General features: G+C 45.0%; 1 protein-coding gene across 5 annotated transcripts in view; it reads right to left on the minus strand.

Annotated features, from left to right (window-relative positions):
• Positions 1 to 22675, minus strand: part of LOC115577099 (nck-associated protein 5-like) — a 154151-nt gene that overhangs the window by 46676 nt on the left and 84800 nt on the right. For 4 of the 5 annotated variants that reach the window (XM_030409905.1, XM_030409906.1, XM_030409907.1 and 1 more), the window contains one exon: positions 12370 to 12503. In XM_030409905.1, coding sequence (XP_030265765.1) covers positions 12370 to 12503 — 134 coding nt within the window. Of the gene's footprint in view, positions 1 to 2777; positions 3112 to 12369; positions 12504 to 22675 lie in introns of those variants that run through there. The other variant, XM_030409908.1, reaches the window with a different exon arrangement.

A 22675-nucleotide genomic window follows, 5' to 3' on the forward strand; every position in this document is an offset into this window, starting at 1 on the left:
TCGAGGAAGGCAGGCAGGCAGGCGGGCTGGCTGGTGGCGGATTGCTCCAGTTCCTGCTTTAAATGCTGGCCTTAATCAGCACAACCTATAGAGCAAAGAGGACGTGACAGAGACAGCTTTGGAGTCCGGAGACGCTGACACCGGGGTCAAGGACTGTCAGACGGGCATGATCAGCATGGCAAGCAGGGCTGCTTGTTGGTCTGAGGGGATTTTGGGAAGGTGACCAGCTGCAGATACAGACACAGTGTGTGTGTGTGTGCTTCTTGTGTGTTAGCATGACACTCACACAGCTGAGCATCTATTTATATGAAAATAAAAGGTGTTGTTTTACAAGTTACAAGTTGTTTTAATGTCAATAGGGCGCAGACACCACCAGAGTAACTGCTAACTGCTGCTAACTGTAGCAGTTAGCTCAGTTAGCTGTGCAGCTAGCAGTCAGGACTGGGAGCTCCTGGAGCAGGGGAATGTTATTGCTAACACGGCTAGCACGGGAGCTTAGGACAAAAATGAGCTAATATTAGTTAGTATATTAGTTATAGCAAATTTTTGAACATTTTCTCTTTAAGTAAGATATAACGTGTTGATCAGCGAGATTTAGAGATTCAACAAGGAAGATTTTGTTAGCTCTGGACAGGAACAGGCTAGCTGTTTCCCCTTGTTTCTAGTCTTTATGCTGGGCTAAACTAACTGCCTGCTGGATGAGACTGGTCATGGAAATGTTGGCCAAGTCATAGAAACACCTGATGAGTTTTATAATTAGCAATACCTGCCTCGTATTCTCTGAGTCAAAACATGTCAGTTTATCTCTGATTCAGCTTCCCACAAACATACCATGGACTTCCACTATATATACATATATATATATATATATATATATATATATATATATATATATATATACATATATATATATATATATATATATATATATACATATATACATATATATATATATATATATATATATATATATATATATATATATATATATATTTATATATATAATCCGTCTAGTCATTTATTATTTTAATTTTTATGCAAATGCTGCAGTTATAAAACTAAACCTGAAATGAGAAAACAGCAGAATTATCATTAGGCGAAGCCAACAGATGGAGCAGAAATGATTCTAACGTGAGATGAATGAAAACGTGCCAAATGAGCCCGGCAACAAATCAATGTAAAATTAAACGAATGGTATCAGCGTTTGCTTCTTTTTTTGTTCTTTGCAGCCGTACACGCATAACTTCCCAGGGAAAGCTTCTCAGCATTCTCGCTACGACTGCGAAGACCTCAGCGACCTTCACATTATGCACTTTGATGCCTCGGCCTGCCAGCTTCCTTAAGATGGGAGCGGGGGGTGGGGGGGGGGGGGATCTGGATGTGGTGCCACAGCTGAGGCCGTTCACCTGAAAGAAACCCTTTGTGTTTGCCTTTCAAAGTTTCCTGTCGGTGACGGCACAGATGTGCGGCATCTCGCTGGACGGACTCTAACCGAAGGACTTTGAAGTTTAGAGGTGGTGCTAAGGGACAAACAAAGTTGGTCCATCTGGAAGTAAGATTTCTTCTATTCTGGACTCCCTGTCTTTATGCTGTGCAGAGTATTTTTAGACCTGGAACCATCAGGAAACCTTCAAGCACAAGACTGAGGAATGCGCCAGTAAAGTCTTAAACACCAGATTGGGCCCAAACTACTAGTTATCGTCTAATTTTCTTTGCCGACTCGTGCAGAGCCGCGACACAAATAAGAAAGCTTTGGACAATTACCCGGCAGTAATCACTATCGATGTTGCGCTGATTGCGAACACCAACAAAAGCGCTTGTGATGCCTCTCAACAGAACTTCTCCTCAATCAGAGCAGCAGCGATTCATCCGAAAAAGCGGAGCTCATTACGAAGAAATGCGACTCCTAAAAAAGTGTATTTAAATAATTAAATGTGTGTTTGCAAAGCAGTAAATCCTCCCCGGGAGGAGTGTCCGGCAGAAACATCCCGTGAAATAAAGAGCGTAATTTGTCATTACTGTAAATTCAGCCTGTTTATACGTGAGAGAGAGTTTGCTAAATGCTGATGATGGATGGAATATAACTCCCATATGACAGGGCATTACTTTACATAAAAAACACAGTCCTGCTCCGTGAGATAGTGCGATTAATCTCAAAGTGCTTGCCAGCGACCTATTGAAAACGTCACTGAGGGAAAGGAAGGACGAATGTGAGTGTGTGTGTGTGTTTTGAAGAGGCGTCTGTGGAGGCGCAAGCAAATTCTGACTCCGCTGACCCTCGAGCCGCGCCAGCTGAATTTCAAACGCGGCGTTCGTCAGCAGTCCAGGAAATACAATTAAGGGTCCAATCAATTTTCAGCCTGAGGTCTGACGATCCTCAGGCCAACACACACACACACACACACCCTCTTCTCCCTCACACATGATCGCGGCGCTGTCAAGGGTTTTGATGAGAAGGCGAGCCGCAGAGGTGAACAAACTGATGCATCATCAGAACACGCCGGGGCAATTAGAGGTGAAATGTGCCGCGTCGCCTCGCGCTGACAAACTTGCGGTTTACACATGAAAAACTTCCCCGCTCTTCCTCTTCTTTCGCTGTCAAAAGGCACAATGACACCCGAGACTTCAAACGAAGGAGCGTTTTATTCAGGAAGTCTTTCTGTTCATTGAAACTCTGGTGGCTTTACACAGCTCTAACCTTCAATGACAAATTCCTTCACACACCTGAAAATGATCAAAGGACTCTGAACCTCTCTGAAAAGCCGACACAAACTTACCCCATCTTGAGTTTCTCTTCACTCTTCACGCCGCCGCTCCTCCGGAAAAAAGCCAGAAACACGGCGCAGACATCCCTGAGCTCCATGTGCAGAGACATCCGAACGCACACCCACCACCTCCCGTCTCTCCCGGCACTATAACGTGACCCAGACACTATCACTGCAATGTGGGTCTCTGAGCTAAAATAGGCCATGCAGTCATCATATAAGCCTGAGTGGTTTTCGTTCAATCGGCGGACAGCACGGTCAGTCCCGCGGCCGGGTTACCGAGTCAGCCTCGCAGCAGATCTCCTGCTCTCATTTTTCCTCCTGCCTTGTCTCCAGTGTGTCATTACCCGACACTGGCCCTGTGCAAAGACAGTGATCTGGCAGGCAAAGACTTTCCCATATGTCCCACGTTAAGCCCTCTCTGAGGGAGAAGAGCCCCCGCTGAGACGCAAGCAGGCCGGTAGCATCGGATCAGAAGGGAATCAGGGATGGACGGGCAGGGATGAGGCACTACTAAAGACAGGGATCCCCCTGTTTTGTCAGCCAGCATGTGTGTGTACGTGTGTGGTGATTAAGAGGCTTTGGCTTCACTAAAATCAACACCTTCCGTGCAAGGAGCGGCTAACGCCGAGGCGGCATGCCAGGGCGAGAGATTTCTCATATCTCGAGCTAGTTGTTCGAACTTCTTCTCCTCAAATGTGCCACTTATCATTAGATGCTCGTGTGTTTATTTTAGTAATCGCTCTCCTGCCAACGGCCGCCCGCGTCGCTGCATGTTTCACAGCTCGGACCGGGCAGGAGTTGTTAATCCCCCCTGCCACGATCGGATATTTGGGCTGCCAGCATTCCTTGGCAGAAGCGACTTAGCTTGCTTTCAAAATGTTGCATTCTTCTTCTGTTTTATCACAGAAACAAATCTTGACACTCAATAACAACATCATAAAACCCATGGAAACTTCGGCGGGCAGCCGCAGAAAACACAGATCACAAGCGGAGCGTTAACATCCAGTAGGGATATTAAGATCAGGGTGAAAGAACTGGACAAAAACAAACTACTTGACACAGTGCGAGAGATCAGCTGAGATGCTTCAGCGTCTCGTTGTCTCGTCTCGGCACACACTCTCACTTTATCAGCACTGTCAGAGCCTCAGGTTGTCCGAGACCCCCCTAATCAGATTTGACCGGTGAGCGATTGGAAAATCCCACGGCTGCTGAAGTGATCGGGAGAACAATCACCTGGTTGTGCGGCTGAATCGAGGCCAGCGGGGCAACTCGTGTAACCGCTGCAATCGACTCCAGCAATCGCCTTACGCGACCTCGCCGAGGCCTCGCAGAACTGTCCGCTTCGGCCCGAGAATATTCCATTCTTCTACTCGGAATCACTTATGTACGCCCACCGGATGATTGCCTAGCTTAACCTAATGCTAAGCCACTCTTATCCTCTTAGGGCTGTTTTGCAGAAAACATGCAAGGAGACCCTTTCTTAGGCGTGACCCAGATGAAGGCGAGGGGAACTGAACTGGACCCCTTTGGTTAAAGGTTTGGTCGGGTTTAGAGCCGTGCGGACAGTTAAAAGTCACGAACATCAGTCATGCGTGTTACAGCGGGGTAGCGTTACAAAGGTTCTCGCCCTTCTGACCGCTCGCTCTCTCTGGCAACCTTTTAACCTTATCAACAAGAGACACATGCCACTGAGGAAGAGATCAAGAGGCCAAAGTGTTTAGTATGCCCTGGAAGTCATATTTCATTCAAATATTTGTCGGCCCACTGCTGTGAGGACGATCATTTTTTTCAGTTGTTTTTCTCTTAACTTCAAATAACCCTAACCCTGAACCCTGAATTCCTAGCTGCAAATATCAGAAATGCATTAAAACGGGAAAACTCTCTTGTTAAATCGGCTTCTGTTTTTTTTTTTTTTTTCCAGGATCACACAAAAGATTTACCAGAAAATCCAACTGGATGCAATCGAGGACTAGTCCGTAAAGAGCGTAAATTAAAAGAGAGACATATGGAGGGAACCAGATTTAGGTTGCTTCCTCTTTCATCCCTCCAGCCGTACATTTGGAAGGATTTAGAGCGCAAATTCACGATGGCTGTCCCACATGTTCAACCCCTGGCTGAAAGGAAGCAGTTTTGCAATGAGGAAGCCATTGGTGCTCAAAAAAAAAGAAAGGATCTCGCTGTGGAGTCTTTCCTTGTGTCTCCCCAGTGGGTAACAAGGCATGTGTGTTCCACATGTGAGGCAGAGATAAAGACCGAGGAAGACGTCCCAGTGGGAAAACCTCAGTCACGATGACAGCTAAGCTTTTCACCTACACCGGGAGACTCGGCGGCTCCGAACGTGGGGTCATTTGGGAACTGGGTAGACGGTGTAGGAAGTTGTTAAGATAGAGAGTTAGTGCCGGTGATACAGAAGCTTAAACTTGATTTTGATACCTAAGTACATCTAATATAAAATACTTTGACATTTTACTCAAGAAGTATTCATATGGCTGACATTCTCGTTCACTGGGGTAATATTTTAACACAATATCTTTACTCAAGTATGACTTTTGGTTACCTTTTACAACTCTGGCTTCAAGTGCCTGGATTTTGAGGCATCCATCTCTGAGATTTTTTGCCTCAACCCCAGTACAAAAGGACCTGTTTTAAAGCGTTTTAAAAGAGTCAACAGCAATATCTATTTTCAGAAAGTGTCTCAGGCTCTTTGAACAATCTGCAGAAGACACTGTGAAAGGTTTTCAAAGTGACTTTTTCTCAAAGATGGTTCCAATTAAAGATATTCCTACTGAGGGTTGAGAGTTTTCCAAAGTGAAAAATGGGACTGAGATGACACTTTCAACACTGCAAAAGGTTCTGTGCTCAGCAAGATTTAGAAATCTTAGATTGTTGATGATTCATGGTATGTTATTGATCATGGGTGTGTATTCTATAGCTCGATTAGTCAGGAAATCTTGTAAATGAGTATGTTTCTGTTAAATGAAGTTATATTAGAGTGGATTTCACGTCTGATCGGCAGTAATTTGATAGAAAAACAGCATTTTCACCCATTGAAATTGATCAAACTTCTTATTTCTAGACTAAACCAACTTATTTCAAGATTTCTTGGACAAGCAGTAAGTCATTTTCTCCTCAATTTCAGCGTTAGTTTCTTTTATTTTATCTTTTCCTTTTTCTGCAGTGAAGAAGTAGATACATTTTCTGTTCAGATGACCTAATAAAACTCTGTCAGCTTATACAACTGTATGCTGTGTATATGTGTCAACCAGAGCAGCTGCCAGACAACCAAATCTATACTGCAACCATGGGGTCAGTTTGAATTACATGCTGTTTGGCTCCGGGCTACAATCTGTGAACACCAGCTCCACAAGCCAGAGAGAACAGGCGAGCTATCATGATGTGAGGATGGATGCCCTACTTCTGCAAAAGCTTGTAATCTGACCTCTTTCGCGGTGCTTATAAACATCATAACCAGCATGTTTAATCCAAGGCGGAAGTTGTCGCATACAAGTGCTCGTGATTGTCTGACATAGTTCGAATGAAGTCATCGGTCGCGGTTTGACACACAAACCCGCCGTGGTTTTAAAAAGTGGGGTGGATTGGTACCAAAGCTCTCTGATGGGCTGGTAATTTAGCACAAGTGATAGAGTAGAACAACCCAAATTAAGTTCAATCAGACGTAATTCCCTAGAAGTTAAAAAGAGCGGCTGAAATGAACCAATAAATCCTCTAAATATGAGGTGCTCCCCAAAATAGTCCAGACACCTATTATCTATTTAACAGCCCTCCTCCCCATTGGGCAGGAGCAAGGAAGTGACTTCAAAAAGACTGACCCCCCCTCCATCCTCTTAATGACCCCAGATGTGTCGTCTTGAACAGGGGCCTGATTCATCCGGCTAAACCCTGCAGCCGCCAAAGGCATGCAGGGGGGCCCATTACGAATGCACCAAATTAAAACGCTCGGCCCGGGCGTGGCTGGGCGCTTGGATGATTAGAAGAGAGGGCATTGATCTGCAAACATAGTGCAATCACTCAGCTCTCCCTCTCTGAGTGTATTAGCCTCTGCAGGTCCAGCTGTGCAGCAGTGCTAATGAGAGTACCACATGAATGCACCCGGGACCGAACTTTTCTCCGCGGACCGTGGAGGGATTTCACCCTGCGCGTGACTGTCTAAACAACGCCATTCTTGCCTGTTTACATCATCCCCCTCTGTGCACACACACACACATGTGTTCTCACACGCCGAGGGAATACGCCGTGAAGCTGTAAATCTGCAGGCACCAGTCATCGTCTGCTGTTGTTGTTAGTCTAGCCGTAAGTCTCCCATATCCTGCCGCGAAGAGGGCCCTTCAAGACGGCAATGATTCAAAGTCAAGTGGAGCGGTCTGGGCTGTAAACGCCTTGCCTTTGCTGATGAGCGCACGTGTGATCTGGGCAACTGGATTTATTTCCAAACTATCTTCAGCGAAACCCCAAAAGCCTTGAAGAAAACAAAACAAAGACAGATAAACCCTAACGGCACCTAGATCGTACCTGAGCTTCTGTGCACGCTGAGATGAGCGTGTGAGGAGACTTATGAGCAGCAGCAAACAAAAGGCCTCTCCTTTTCCCTTTCTGGAAGGGTCTAATCTCCATTTACAGGCAGAGGAACGACTACAATAAAGACTTTAAGAGGATAAGGATGGTGAGCAAAACAAGACGCCGCGGAGTGGAACCAAACAAAATCGCCTCAGAAAGACTGAAAGGATGTCAAGAGTTCTGATCGTTACCTGAAGACCGCATCCTTCATCTTTAGAGCGCCCAGTCGGCCCCATGTTCCTGTCGGCTCACCAGTCATCCTTACACAGGAAGGGGAGGGGATGTGGACAAGGCCTCGGAGCGTCCTCGCTGGGTAGATGTTCGAATTCACTCATTTGTTGAAGGGCGAGCCAACAGAGTCCCCCATCTTTCCCTGTCCAGTCCTGCCTCTTAAATGTCTTGCCCATATGGAGTTGTGGGACGTCCAGGGTGGGCCAAGGAGGCTGTTGGGTTGTGGGCTGGAGTCTCCCCACTAATCCGCTGGGAGTTTAATGACGGCAGGCCATGCTAGTGGTGGTGAAGCCCTGGGGGGTTGACCCAAGTCAGGAGGGGCTGTGCATGTGACCCATACCATGCAGGCTAAGAGGTAGTTGGGGGAAGGGGTGTATGAGCATGTGTGCGTACACCTAAATGGTCACTTGAGGAATGCAGACTTGCTGATGTCAGCCGGCAAAGTGAGCATTTTACTGGGAGAAAGTAGAAAAAGGGAAGGCAGTTTTCGGCGATTCGTGCCTTACATTCATCCCCTGCCAAAGAGCAAAAGCGTTACAAGGGCGTTTAACAAATAAAAGCTGTAAAAAAAGAATCCCCCGGTGTTCGTCTGGCTCCAGGAGTGTCTGATCTTTCCTCTTTGCAGTGGATATGCCTGTTTGTTCATGTGCGTGTGATCCCATAGAAGTGCGACTCTAACAAGCGGCTCATTACTTTTGTCTGGTATCATCACAGAACACCTCTGTCTCCCGGTTCAACACATCAAACAACCATCAATGGTGCTCGGTTAAATCCGACTGGACCCTATTTTTGGCAAATCCATTTAAACACCCTCGTTTAAATTCTGTTTGATATCTCCGCTATCGCATTTTGGACCGGCTTCATCATCCAAATCGGTGCGGCTGTTACTGGCCTGATTTCACCGCCGTCGTCATGATTCAAAGCACAGGCTCAATTAATTAGCTATACGCAAATCAATTGTTGCCTGGGGTCACACAGATCCCAGTCTATTTAAAAGATTGGATGTCCACTTAACATGATTTGCGGGTGTTATCTCCAAAGACACATTGATGAAGTGAGGCTTCTATTCCCCTAATGCGCAACAAATAAGCTTAAATCAATTGGGAGATATGGATGAAGTCTCGCAGCGGAGGCTCGAATGATTGCCGTCCGTTGGTCGACAGGAAGCGCACACATACAGTACGGAGTGCAAAGGTTCATGGGAAGCCTTCCCAGTCACCCAATGACCGAGTTTCTTTTGCTGCTTTTTTTTTTTTTTCACCAGCTTGTAAGTCCCTAATTAAAGTGACCTCGCTGATGTCCCATCTGCCACCGAGTGCTGGCTGCAGTGGAAGCATGCTAATCCACTGTGGGGTCAGGTAAACACACTCCTCACACACACTCTGCTTGGCGCACTCGCTCATTCAGGCACTCAGCGACGTTTTAAACAAAGATTAAGACTTTGACAGTGAGACCGAAATCCTGTTAGCTTGTTTGTGTGGAGGTGGAGGCAGATATCTTTGCAGGCCCGTGTGAGGAAAGCAGCCGAACCTGGCGTTCCCCCGAGGAGGCGCAAAAACCATTGACGAGGCGGCGCGCGGAAATTACAGCAATCCAGCATGATGACAATGAGCGACGCTGCTGGAATGACAACGGCCGAGTCCCCCCGCACCCCTTTTTCGATAAGCACTTTTTGAGCACATAATGGAATCTTTGTCTATATTGCAGCGCCGCAGTCTCGGTTGCGGCCGATGAGAACCATCTATCTGGCGCGACCCCTGCTATGGCGACAAATTCATCCGTCTCCGTGGGGAGCTGTGCAGGACCCAATCATGGATAAGCTTTATATATTTCACACCTAATAGAATCGCAGTACATTCTCTTGCTCTGGCTGCCCCCCCCCCCATCACCGATACTCCCACCCACTCAAAGACTCTTACAGGAGGAGGGGGAGTGCAGTAATTCCCCACAAATATTATCACTTATTCTTGGCAACGTGTGCTGCGAGCCTGTTATGTCTACGAACAGGTCAGACAGGCAGATACTTGTGTCGAACCGCCGAAGGGAAGACGTGGACAGGTGCAACCAGCTGTGCAAGAATTATAAAATTGGCTCAGACAGGTTTACACAAGATTTATTGGTGATTTATATACCTCGGACTGAATAGGAAGTCATGCGATACCTGCTTGAAACTACCCCTGAACCATCACTTCAAAGGTCATATCTGCTACTGACGTATTGAAGAGGGCAAGCAGCTAAAGGAGCCTTCAGCAAGACTCTTAGCACCTGAGGTAAAAGATGAGCTGCTCTCAGCTGTAAAAGCTCTTCTAGGATCGGTCCTGCACAAGTGCGACAAACGGAATTGCTTTTATAAAAGGAATGAAAGTTAAAGGCAATGTCCTGCTTCATAGTTCGATTCAGGGTTATCGACTGAATACAACACCGTGTCCTTATACAACCATGAAACCTACATAAGGTGAAAGGTGGCTGAAGAGAGTTCGCCAGAGAGCTGAAAGTTTCTGATGAGAAAAAAACACACCACCTCTACTAGCTGTCGGCTGTACTGTCTGTTATTTCTGGTAGAAAAACATCCAAAGTTCACAGTATAAAGTGCGTTACGAGAAGTTATCTTGGCAAACTTGCCAACCCACTTTGTATTGAAGTTATTAAAGGTGCAATATGTGAGAATTTGAGTTGAAAACATTTAAAAAATTACCCAAATGATCACAAAAAATGTAAAGAAATAACAGTTTTGACATTATGAGAAATATCTACTGACGTTAGCATGCTAATCAGCTAGCCCCAGCTTGTCCTGGTCAAGAGCTCCTGTGTTAGCCCCTGACAGTGAGCAACAGTTAGCAACAGTTAGCGGTTACTCTGGTGATATCCTACCCACTGTTTGTTCTGGGCCTGAATTCGACATGTGGCCAATAGCGGTTTTCGGTCAGCTGTTTTTTTCATTTTAAATCTTCAATGACGTGCAAAGCTAAAAGCATTAGCATGCACAATGTCTTAAATAGATGCATAATCTCAACCTTGCGAAGAGCTTTATTTCTTTTAAAATCATTGTGGGCTTTAGAGACTTGGATTACGCCTGACGAGCTGTATGGATCTTTCTTTTCAGCTGTTTAGGAGAATGCTGCAACACTGACTTGCTGTGGAGCTCCAGAAATGTTTTGCGGACTACACAGATGTGTCCTTTAACCCCTTGAGGTAAAAAGCTAAGTCACACTATGAAAAAGCCTCTTTTTTTGTTTGTATCTGGATGAGTGCGACAAACAAAATTGCTTTCATAAAATACATGGTTGGGAACATAAGCGAGAATCACCGCTGTGTTAAATTCAGAAGGCATCAGCGGGACATTTTCAAATGTGTGATAAATCTTCAGAATGGCTCTTAAATATTTTATTCTTCCCCCGGCGGCAACTCCGCCCTCGTCTACTCTATAACACTGGGACCGTTAAAACGTACAGGATTTTCTCCACCAACTTAATGAGAAGATAAGCAGTTAATGTGAAATCCTCTGGACTCTCTTCTTCGCCTTTTTTTTTTTTTTTTTTGATAAGTAAAGCACTGAATGCCTATCGCCTAATTAAGGCATCAACTCGTCCCCAGCTCTTCATTTTTTTCTTCCTCTTTTTTTGCCGTCACACCTCAGCGGCTGCGAGGTGGAAGACGAGCTCAGGGAAGAGAGGCTACGAAAGTTATGACAAGAGCGTTTTGTTTGAGCACTTCACGCTTCAGAAGTTCTCAACGGTGACGTATCAACCCATCATTTTTGCTGATGACGTCGTGAAACGGCGAGAGCGGGGGACGCCATATTGATTCCAAAAGGTTATAAAAGACAAAAGACGCTGATTGCAGGAAATTGCCGCCAAAAATCGATTACTGTCATTGAGAAGAGATGAAAGTTCCAGCAACTTTCGAGAAAAAAAGAAAAAAAGCCAGTTTTTCATATGTCTGCTCCACGTTGGACACGAAATGTCAAAGTGTTTATTAGATTGATATATTTCCATGGATTTTCGGGGGCATTTTTTAACCTTTACTCGACGGCTGAGAGTAGAAAGATGACAGGAAATGTGGCGACAGGAAGGTGGAAAATGATGACATGGCTTTTTTTCTAGGTTCTAGCAGATAATGTTCAGCATGGCGGCTCATGCTGTGGCCTGATATGAATATCTGGCTTTTTTCCAGCGATATACAGTCATTAAAACTGACTTAAATATCCTTTTTTGCTGTTCATGATGAGTAACCTCATATACGAAGGCCAGTTTAAAGCAGGATGAATAAAGTCTGAATAAAGCCAGTGAATAATTAACATGAAGACAACTATTTCCTGTGTATAGCTTCTAAAATGATCTCGGCTGTAGTGTAGGGAAACGGCCAGGAAGCATCTGAGGTCATCTTTTTAAAAGCTTTAACGCACTGCCGATACATTCACTCCATTTCTATTCCCACGTATGCAGCAGTGGAAGAAGTCAGGAAACGATTACCTTAGATAACCAAGTAAAGACGTGAGAAGTCTATCTGCTAATTTTGTGCTTTCCTCCATATTTTCAAAGTAAAGTCTCTATTTATTCTTTACATGTTCTTGTTCTAGTTGGCTAAGAGCAGAGTAGGTCTTTTCCCAGCACATACTGGATGACGCCGTCCTCAATATCATATCAGAAGCACAGCAATGAGCCTTCCACCTCTATCGATTTGGCTCAGGAGTTAATCGTATCAAGGTTGACAAACAGGATCTCAGGGTCACTGCGGTCCTTCAATAAAGTCAATGAAGTCGGACTCGCTCTCGACCTTCGGGCCCTTTTCTTACCTGGAGAATTGCTGCTGCAGTGAGACCATCTGCGCCCGTCCCAGCTCGGACTCCTCGGTCACTTCCCGGAGACGCTTCTCGCTCTCCAGTCGCAAACGTCGCTCTTCCTCTAGCTCGTGGATCAGCTTTTCTCGCTGTGGACGAGAAAAATATGTGAAGGTCATCTCTCGGTGGTGTGTTGAGCCTAAGGGGCTCAAAAGATCATCCCGAAAGTCATGTGTCATGTGCCATGTTTATAGTCTTTAAGCACAAGTAGGATTCCATTTTTACTGCTGACCCGACCTCTGACCCTCTTTGGAGAAAGTTAAGTGTTTCACAGGTCACCTGGATTAAAACAAACAACCTCCCTGTCATATTTCTCACACTTTAGGGTTGATGGGCAACAGAATAATAAGGGCATGATGACATTTAAGCCTCCAGATTGTCTCTGGAGTTTGCTGTTTTCTTTGACATGTTCATAACGAACCTCCTCTTCCTTCTGTTGCCATGACAGAAAAGTTCCCCGCTAAATGTCAGACAACACATCCCGGCCTCCATCTCTTCCGCGCGCTCTGCTTTTCATTTTAGGCACATCAAGTGCGCATATTCACGGCATCAAGGTCCTCGAGCCTTCACACTTCACACTACTTTCATCCAGAAACAGAAAAAAAAAACGTTCACAGTTGGAAAGCAGCGATCCATGTTCTCTTCCCCCACAAACAGACTCTGCTCTGTTCTTGCATGTTTGATTTATTTCCACAGGGCTGCGGCTCAGGAACTGTGCGAAAAGGAAAGGTGTTTTGTGAGTGAAAATGCCCCGATAACTTTTGATATATTTTGAGTTCAGAGGAGTTCATATATCTTTAAAACTACTGTAAGGCGCAAAATCAAAGCTCTATAACTTCCAACAGCATCGTAGAGGGAAAGCCTCGTCATCCTCGCCTTTTGTTCCTTTCCAGATGTTGTATATGTGGCGACAAAAGTCAGGACATCTCCAGCTGTGTTTGTGGTGACCAAAACAGGCATCTTAAGCTAAAACAAGATCTCTTCCTAACCCTAACCAAGTGTTTTTGTGCCTAAACCTAACCAGACCATCGCGAGAACCCGGGACAAGTTCCAGTCATGTTTGTGGAGGCAAATACTAAGATTGTCCAGCTGTGATTGCGGCCACAGAGTCAGGTGCTTTTAATGAGACCTCAGGACAATTTCTAGATATGACTGGTGAGACAAAACCTAGATATTTTAGAAAGAAAGTCAGGAAATCTCCAGCAGCGATTATAGAGACAAAACCAGGTGTTTTTATGGAGAACGAAGGACAATATCCAGTCGTATTTGTGGTGACTAAAACTAGATATTCTTGATGGGAAGTCGGGACGAGTCCAGCTGAGTTTATGGTGACCAAAACAGGCATCTTAAGCTAAAACAAGATCTCTTCCTAACCCTAACCAAGTGTTTTTGTGCCTAAACCTAACCAGACCATCGCGAGAACTGGTGAGTTCCGGTCATGTTTGTGGAGACAAAAACTAAGATTGTCCAGCTGTGATATTTTAGAAAGAAAGTCAGGAAATATCCAGCAGCGATTATAGAGACAAAACCAGGTGTTTTTATTGATAACTAAGGACAACATCCAGTCGTATTTGTGGTGACAAAAACTAGATATTCTTGATGGGAAGTCGGGACGAGTCCAGCTGTGTTTGTGGTGACACAAATTGGGTGTTTGCAGTGAGAATTTGGGACAATCTCTAGCGCAAACAGATATTTTAAAACATAACAGGATCTTTTTTTTTTTGACCCCGACATCAACGTAAAGAAATATAAAACTTCAACAGGCTTAGGGTTGCATCACCAACACTTACTTGTCATTGGGTTCTAATAATCAAAACCTGTTTTAAAGCCAAGAATTATGGATTTCTCCTCTGCAGCTCGGTTTAGTGTGAGGTGTAACACGATCCTCCTCATAAGGAACTTTCAAAGCGTGTCTCCTCAGATCACAGCCATTTTTTTTTGCTTCTATCCTTTTTTTCCACCAGAGACAATCCCAAAACCAAAGCTCCTTTTTTTCACTCTTTAATTGGATTCTTTCTCTGTCTGACGGCCTCAGCCATCTGCTCCCAAAAGAGAAGAACCCGCTCTCGCCTCAAACCCGACTTCAAAGGGCCGCGGCCCCTGCGACGGCACGCGCTGCCTCCTTCCTTGAGAGGGGCCGAGTTTGGCACCGCGAGCGAGTTTCAGTAACAAAGTTGCGGAGGAGCTTTGAGCGAGGATTTCAGCTGACGGAGCAAACGATCATTCCCTGAGCCGCTCTGCACGAAGCCCGGCTCTTCTCGCCTCTGACAATTTATGACAAAGCAATTGGCTCCATTTATTATATTTTTGAGCTGAAAGTTTAAGTGATCAACCATCTGTCAGTATCTTGTCAGCTGGAAATACTGTAAAGTAACTGGAAATGGGTTGGCGGCGTGGGAGGCGAACTGGGAGGAGAAATTGGAAGAAAATGCTGAGTAAGAGATTTGAATTTGAAGCGCGCTTCCTGTCGGCTCTCCAAAAGAAGAAAAACGCTGAAGTGTTGAGTCATTAGGGCTCCAACTCTGTCTGCACACAAGTCAGTCTCAGGCTGTGAATTCAGGAGAGGATTATCCTGTCAGTCCTCGGTAAAAGATTAACATCATCTGCCTTGAAGGGTGCGATTTATTAGATTTGTTTATGTACAGAACGTGTCCGTCCGGACCGGAGGAGAAGTCTGAGACGCCAATTGAGAGTTCATGTCGTTTTTCCGACTCTGCGGCTCGTCTTTAAGCCTCCCTGCCCGTGTTGAGCAGCGATCACGGCTCGGTGGAAGATGGTGAGGTGCTTTTTCACAGGCAAGCATTATGAGGACATCTAGTGGCGCGACTGAATAATGGATCGATCAGGACGAAACCTCCTCAGGATGATCAGTAATGATTTAAAGCAACACTACATGATTAAACTGAGTACAAATATCCAAACAACTGCCTAGAAATCGCTGAAGACTTTGCAAAATTGCCAGTTTTACATGTCGTGTCTGTGCCACATTTTAACTGGGTGAGTCTGTCGGGGGGGGGGAGGAGAGAGAGAATATTAAAACCGAGTCACCATTAAAACCAGTTCTGGTCCCCGCTGCGACCATAAATCCACGGCTACTATGCGCCGCGGCTCTTTTACACAACGGGGAGGCTCCTCCTGTCAGGAGTAATGGCGGCTGTAAATCCAGCCCTTACAGGAGCGTAAAGCAGCGCTTCACCCTTTGCCAAGAGCCGGACCTATATATCTGGAGCGAAACCAACGACTCTCTGGCTCTTCTTTGAGGGGGGAAAAAATGGGCCAAGACGCGAAGGAACACGAAAAAGGAGGTCATCCCTGAAAAACCTAAATATTTACTTGGCAAAGTGAAAAGAAAAAAGGATGGAAACATGGCAGCAGAAAGCCCTCATATTTAGCTACATTTCAAACCAGCACAAAGGGCTTTTTCTTCGCCGCGCCGCATGTATTAATGCATACAGTATTGTTGAGCGAGTTTGGCCTGGTTTCCCACAAAAGCACGGTAGCTTTAGTCCTGATTTTTGTTGGCCAAACTCGCGCCCCAGGCATAAACCACGAGCACTATGTGTCTGCTGACAGAGTCCTGCCAACAACCTCAATAACAACGCAGGATTTACAACCGACGTCGCAGTAAAAAAAAAAGCAAAAAAAAAAAAAGCTCTCTATTGCTTTTGTTCGATATATAATTTCAGCAATTTTAACAAGGCCTGAAGCCATTAAATCAAACATTACCATATCTTTATGTGGCCAGAAAGCTGGAGCAATACATTACAGCGTTTCTCAGCTGAAATGTTTATTGTCTGCACCGACTTCACAGCTCTTTTTTTTTTCTCTTTGTGCTAATTGAAAGCATATTCTTTCAAAGAAAAGCTGCAGCTGCAAACGCAACAACGCAACAACACGCCTTGGGCAAACGTCCTGGGAAGATGTCTCAAAGTCAGACGCGATGAAAACACGCTTGGCAACTTTGTGTGAGAACATTTAATCCACCGACTGAGGACGTAATCCTCTCGCTTGACTGTCATTCACTGGCTGGCAGGACCGAGGATGGTGGATGGTGGATGGTGGATGCACTACCCCTGTTTCTCCTGTGGAGGGCAACGTTTTCCTGGAATAAAACTCCCAAACAAAGCCAGCTCTGACAACAATACACACCGTTTGGGGGGGGGGGGGGAAGCAATATCAAATGGAATAGGACGAGTAATCTATAAAATGGCCCAGGCTTGAGTTTTATACCGGTCTTCCGAGCCATATATCTGAAAGGAACCCAGATTGGGTGTTTCGGGATTAAACGTGACCTCTGTCGCAGGAGCGCTTGTTTCATTTCCTGCTTGATAACAGAAAAAACTGGATCCATCTAGATATGACAGAATTTATCACCGACATGTAAAGCTCAGGAATGAATGGACTGGGAGATGTTATTGATTTCAACACAGTAAACGCAGAGAAATAAATAAATAAGTACAGCTGTAATGCGGCTCAGTGCTTCCTCTCTATTTCCTCTCTATCATCTAGGAGTTGCAGTGGAGGCCCTGCCTCTGTAATTGGACAGCATTAGATGGTAATGGTATTCATCCGAGCTGAATTACTCGAAGACTCGAACCCCCCTGATACCCTCCAAGATCCACAGAGGACTCTAAATTAATTAGAGACCTCTGCCTCTCCTTGTTGTGCAGCCCGCAATCCCAGCTCCCATAAAAGAAAAAGCTGCGGCACAGTGTTATCAGGTTAAGTGCATGTGTGTGCTGTCCATCTGCAACTGTATATACACACATATATATATATGTGTGTGTTCATGCAGGGTTTGGGGTACAGTTCGGGGGGCTCAATAATCTCTTCATTACACAGAACCCCCCCCCCCTCGGTGGCAGCTCTTTGCCTAATCAAAGGGCCGGGAGCTGGATCTCTGGCTCGCTGCTAAAGCAAACATCAGGGACACAATACACCGCGCAGGTTCCTCATTCATAAATAAAACATGCCACTTGGCTGTTTGTGTGCGCGGGTGTGTTTGCTCGTCAGCAGGCCTGAATTCAAATGAAAGTGTAACGCGAGGAGGAGGAGGATTTGGCCGCATGGCACATAAAAATGCACCTCGAAGCGCAAGGTCACAAAAAGAAAAACCAAACGCTGCCACCAAGAGAGAGTCGCGTTTGAGCCACGTGTCATTGAGAGTTTTTCAAGGATATCACACTGTTGATGGTCGGCTTTGGCTTTTTGAGTTTGAATCATGTCGGGGTGAGAATAAATGCAGCACACTGCACATGTAGAAGTCCTACAGCTCAATAATAAAGGACTAAAAGACCAAAACTGTTGCCTTAGAAAGATACACAGAGCATCTTTAACATTATTAATGATCACATTTATTGCTGAGAAACTTGTTTTCAGTTCACAGGCTGCTTAATGAAAGACAAACACATATTTATTTATTAAGTAACATACCTATTATGTCATTACTAAACCTGCAGCTGCAAACACTATAATTAATTGTTAATACTTGCATATTAAAGGATTTATGAAGCCAAATAAGGTATTTGTTGTTCTCGCTTAAGATCCGGTAGCTTAAAAGGTAATTCCACCAATCTTCTAGTAAATCTGAGAAATTACCTCCAGTGATGCAATTTTAGTGGCTAAGTTGCATTGTGGGTAATGTAGGCACCAGGTTTTGTGTGTAAAAAATGAGACACTATCTCTTGTTCTGCTGTTTTGTGGACTTTCCTTTCAAAACATGGCGCCTACATTACCCACAATGCAACTGACATGACATCATTGCAGGCAATTTATCTTATTACATGAAGCTATGAAAGGCTTTAAACTACCTATTTTTTCACATTTGCAGTAGAGCTCCCCAAATCCTTTAAACACACTGTAATGTGTAAAATTGGTAGACTTACCCTTTAAGTATTATTAACTGTTTATGCTACATGAAAATAATAATTTTCACTTTATATCCATTAGCTGCAAACAGTTAATTAGCGCATAGTTAATGGTTAGTTAATGCTACTAATCATATGCAACAAAAAAGCTAAGTAAAAGTTTAACAAAGGGTGTAAAAGGTAAGTTCGTTAAATTCAAATGAATGTATCATGTTATTGTAAATATGGCTTAGTCATCTATGAACTGTAACAAGTTTCTTATAAGTGCATATAATGTCTCACAATCCAACAACAAACATCTTCAAGATGCTATTATTATATATATACACATAAATATTGTCCTCTTAATATATAATAGTGTTAAAAAGCATCTTATAAAGATGTATATGGGCTTCATTACCCACTAAAACGTTAACTTGCATGTAAATTAAATGTAATTCAACGTATGTTTTTGGATATAATATTAATGATGGTCTACATTGTTCCACGCCTGACAAAGAGCTCTGCACATAATGGAAACAAAGGGGGATGTATGTGTTTCTTTATGGGGAAAATCTTCCGGGAACATATGTTTTTGCGAGATGACTTGTTATAGAAACATTGTTTTAGTTTAAACAGTGTTTTTATTCACTGAAAAAAAAAAAAAAAAAAGTCTGCGTCCCCCAGGGCTCCATCAATTCAATTATCATGGAGAGCCACTACATTAGAGTGTACCACTTCTCCCTCAGACAGCCGCGGGCACTATAGCAAATAATACACACACCCCAGGAATATGCTAAATCATATGAGTGGCCCATTTATCATTGCCAAGGGAGCTCCCCCCACCACCAACCCACGCACTCCCGAGTCATTCAGTCACACAAATACACTCCGGAGAGTGGGTGAAAGAGACGGTGTGGAGATGCGATTTGGGCCTGGCTGTCAGCGCTTGTCAGACGGTGAATGTGCTGAGCGCTTTGGGGGACCCCATCTCGGCCCTCGCCCCTGTCCGTGGCTGATAAGGCCAATCTGCAGAGACGGCACCTGAGTCCCCCCTCGGTCCCCAAACCTCCACGCTGTCACGCATCCTCCAAACAGCTGTCAGAAACACTCTATGAGGGTCCCTCAGCGGTGGATCTACACAAGGACCGAAACCTTTCTCACAGTCTTTTTAAAAGCTGGGAGCCCCTTAAAACCCGTCTTTATCTGCTGCAGGCACCCTACAAAAGATGTCAGTCCTGAAGGTGCTTCAATTGGTAGTTCAAACAGTAATAAATCACTGTCACATAAACAACGATACCTTGATCTAATTACAGCAAAACTAATTAAACCCTGATTACGCCAAGTGGAGGCTCCAACTCAGAATTAACACCGCCAACAATTTACACTCCCTGTGCGCCTTCGTTTTCTCGTCCAACTTGGGAAAAGCTTTGGCTCAGTTTTCTACAGGAAGAATATTAGTTGTCTTTGTGTTATACGTTGGACATGAATCCAAGAAGATTTCTAATAAAAATCTGACCCAGTTTACCAAAAGATGAAGAGTAAAGGCTGCCAATCGTCTATCAAGCGATGGAGCTCGTTACTTTAAACAGTGTTAATTAGCAGGGCAATTGTATTTAAACCATAAAATACAAACCTTTAAAACTGTATTTATATTGAAATCTTAGAACAGTTGAAGCAACCTGCAGCGAGCCATGCAATATTTAAACAATGTTTCGGTCTGGTTCAGGTATATTTACACAACTTAAACATTTGGTTAAGGTTGGGGCACAATTATAGCTGTGGAAAATAAACTTTAAGGTCGGAGAGCTAAAACAATGACGGTTAGGGTTAAAGATGATGTTTAAACTCATCCGCTGGGTCACCAATTGCTTTTGTAGACGAGTATTTTGGGCTATCGTGTATCACTTTCACATTTGCGGTTCTTTTCAGTCCTAAAAGCTTCTTCTTCTGTTTATGGGTTAGATGGTTTGGTTGGTAAAAAGTTAAACATTCATGCAGGTCTGAGACGGGATGTAAACCTAGTCCGCACCACGGTCGCCAACAACTCTAACTTCTAACCACAAACGTAGAAGGTCAAACTATTTGCTGACGATTGTCATTTGTTCTCAAGCGATATGGAAATAATCCATCAGGACACTGGATTGTATCCTCACTCAACTGTACCTTTATCAAGATGTTCTCAAAGGATGTGAAGCAGGAGAAAAGATGGAGTGATTCACCACCAAATGACTTTATAAAACCTGGCATTCAGTCCTCTCGGGTAGCCAATTTCAAAAGTACATTTTTCTTGATGCAGTGGTACAAACAGTGTCACATATAATCTTGCAGACTGTAGCACATGAGAAATCTGTTTTCATGGACAGAAATAGCTGATTCCTATCTTGGCTCCAGGCCCCTTTTTTTGCCATACTGTGCCACCCGCTCCCCCCATTTTTATATTCACAGCAGCTCTTATCTTAACTTCATTTTCTACATGAAATACTCTGGAGGGATCTGATTTTTTTAAATAACACAATTAAGCCCAAGTTCAAGCAAAAAAAAAGCTTCCCTTTATCTTCCGTGTGTAGACTTCACTCGGGCGGCGAACAAATCAACGGGATCTGCTGTATGTTTCGAGGCTCGGATATCAGAGAGCGTCCGCAAAAACCCAAAGAAAAATAAAGCCAGTTTCTCTCAAAGCCAGATCGTTTATTTTCACATGTTGTTTAGACAGCCGTTTCCAGTGGTCATAATCTTACCCAACAGTTTTAAATGCCTCTTTAATGGAGAGCCCAGCCCCCTCAGCGGTGCGGGCGGCGCTGCCTTTACGAGCCTCCATGCGCCCTTCTGTTTTCTCCCCTCTGACAGGAAACCCAGCATCCTGCCCCTGACGGACTTAGATTGCACTTCAGAGTGGCATCAAACGATAGCTGGAGACAGACAGCGGCCCTGCCCTGCACCACGCCTCTGGGTTCAGGGTGTGAAGAATTCCAGAGAAAACCTACAGCAGCGACGGCCGTGAATGAGCGGTTTGACTCGAGACAGACAGGGCAGGCTTGTTGGAAAGAAACTGAATAAACGGTGACCTGTGCTCTGTTGAACACTTAACGGGGAACTCCAGTGTTGTTCTTGCAGGAGCCTTCAAGATCGCGCTTTGCGGAGCAGGCCAAAAGCACCATGTCCAAACCCTAACGGTGGTCTTGGACGGGTACATCTAGACCGTATCGCTTCAAACCAACAACAAATGCATCTTGTGTGGCCATTTTTGCGGTGAAATACTACGCAAGTGCTGATTCCCCTGCAAATTAATCAAAGGGGATCTATAACAAAAGAGTGTTGTGCTCCTTCACTGCCAGTAGCCGTCGTGTTTCACAACAGGAGACCCAATTAAAACACATGCTCGTCTGTAAACTGCGCTGTTAATGCTGTTTCATTTACACTCAAGTGTGCAAGCGAGACCTGAGGCTTACAATTGCAGCACTGTGTACTCAATCATAAAGATGCCTTTCACATTCTTCGCCCCGGTAGTAATGGTGCAGAGTAACACGTCCCCAGCGCAGAACCGCGATTGGGTGGCACCGCCGCGTCCTCTGATCCCGTTTCACAGAAGACACTAATGGCTGTATAGAAGGAGGCATCAGATTCAGAGGCGGGGCGGAGAGACTTCAAAAGTCCGAGGCTGTTTTAATCTCTCGAGGTTGGTCCCTTGGCAGGAGAAGATGGGGGTTGGGAAAGTGGGCATGGAAGAAGCGGGCGTCGGGGTGAAGGGGATCTGCAGGGCACACAGGCTGGCTGGTGAGCAGTTCCCACTGCACACCGCCAGCACTTTTGACAATTATCTCCTTGATGCAGCAGTCTCTTTCTCATTTCTATTGAAGGACCGTGCCCGAGCTTCGAAGCCTCCCAGGAATGCCGGAGAGAGAGAGTGCAAGGGGACTCCAACGGGGATAATCCCAATTTCAAATGGAGCTTAGTGATATCCCCCCTCCTCCCTTTCTTCCTCCAACCTCCCCTCACCCTCCTCCTGTCTGGCACAGATAACTCATCCTCCTCTCCGTCTCTTAACTCCGCGCATGTGCAGACTGCAGCTCACACACCCCTCTAAAGTAATAATTAGCATGTCATGCACTCGCGTGAGGCCGTTTGGTAGTGTCTCGCGGTGCGGCGTGTTTTTTCTGAAGTCAGAGGATGCGAGGTTAGTGTTACAGGATGAGGCGCTGACACACTGAGGTCTAACCTTGAGGTGCGGACACACGGCGCTGCATTACGTTACTGAAGAGAGTAAGAACGTGACCTCGGCGGTACCACAAATCAAGAGCAATCAAGCAAATCAAGTGTCACAGGATCCTTTCAGGCTGATGTAAACACTGTCAGTGGAGCGGAGGTGCAGACAAACAACTGCAACAACACCGTTTTGTTACGGCACTTCCTCA

This window comes from Sparus aurata, chromosome 24, assembly GCF_900880675.1.
Source record: "Sparus aurata chromosome 24, fSpaAur1.1, whole genome shotgun sequence".
Taxonomy (NCBI): Eukaryota; Metazoa; Chordata; class Actinopteri; order Spariformes; family Sparidae; genus Sparus; species Sparus aurata.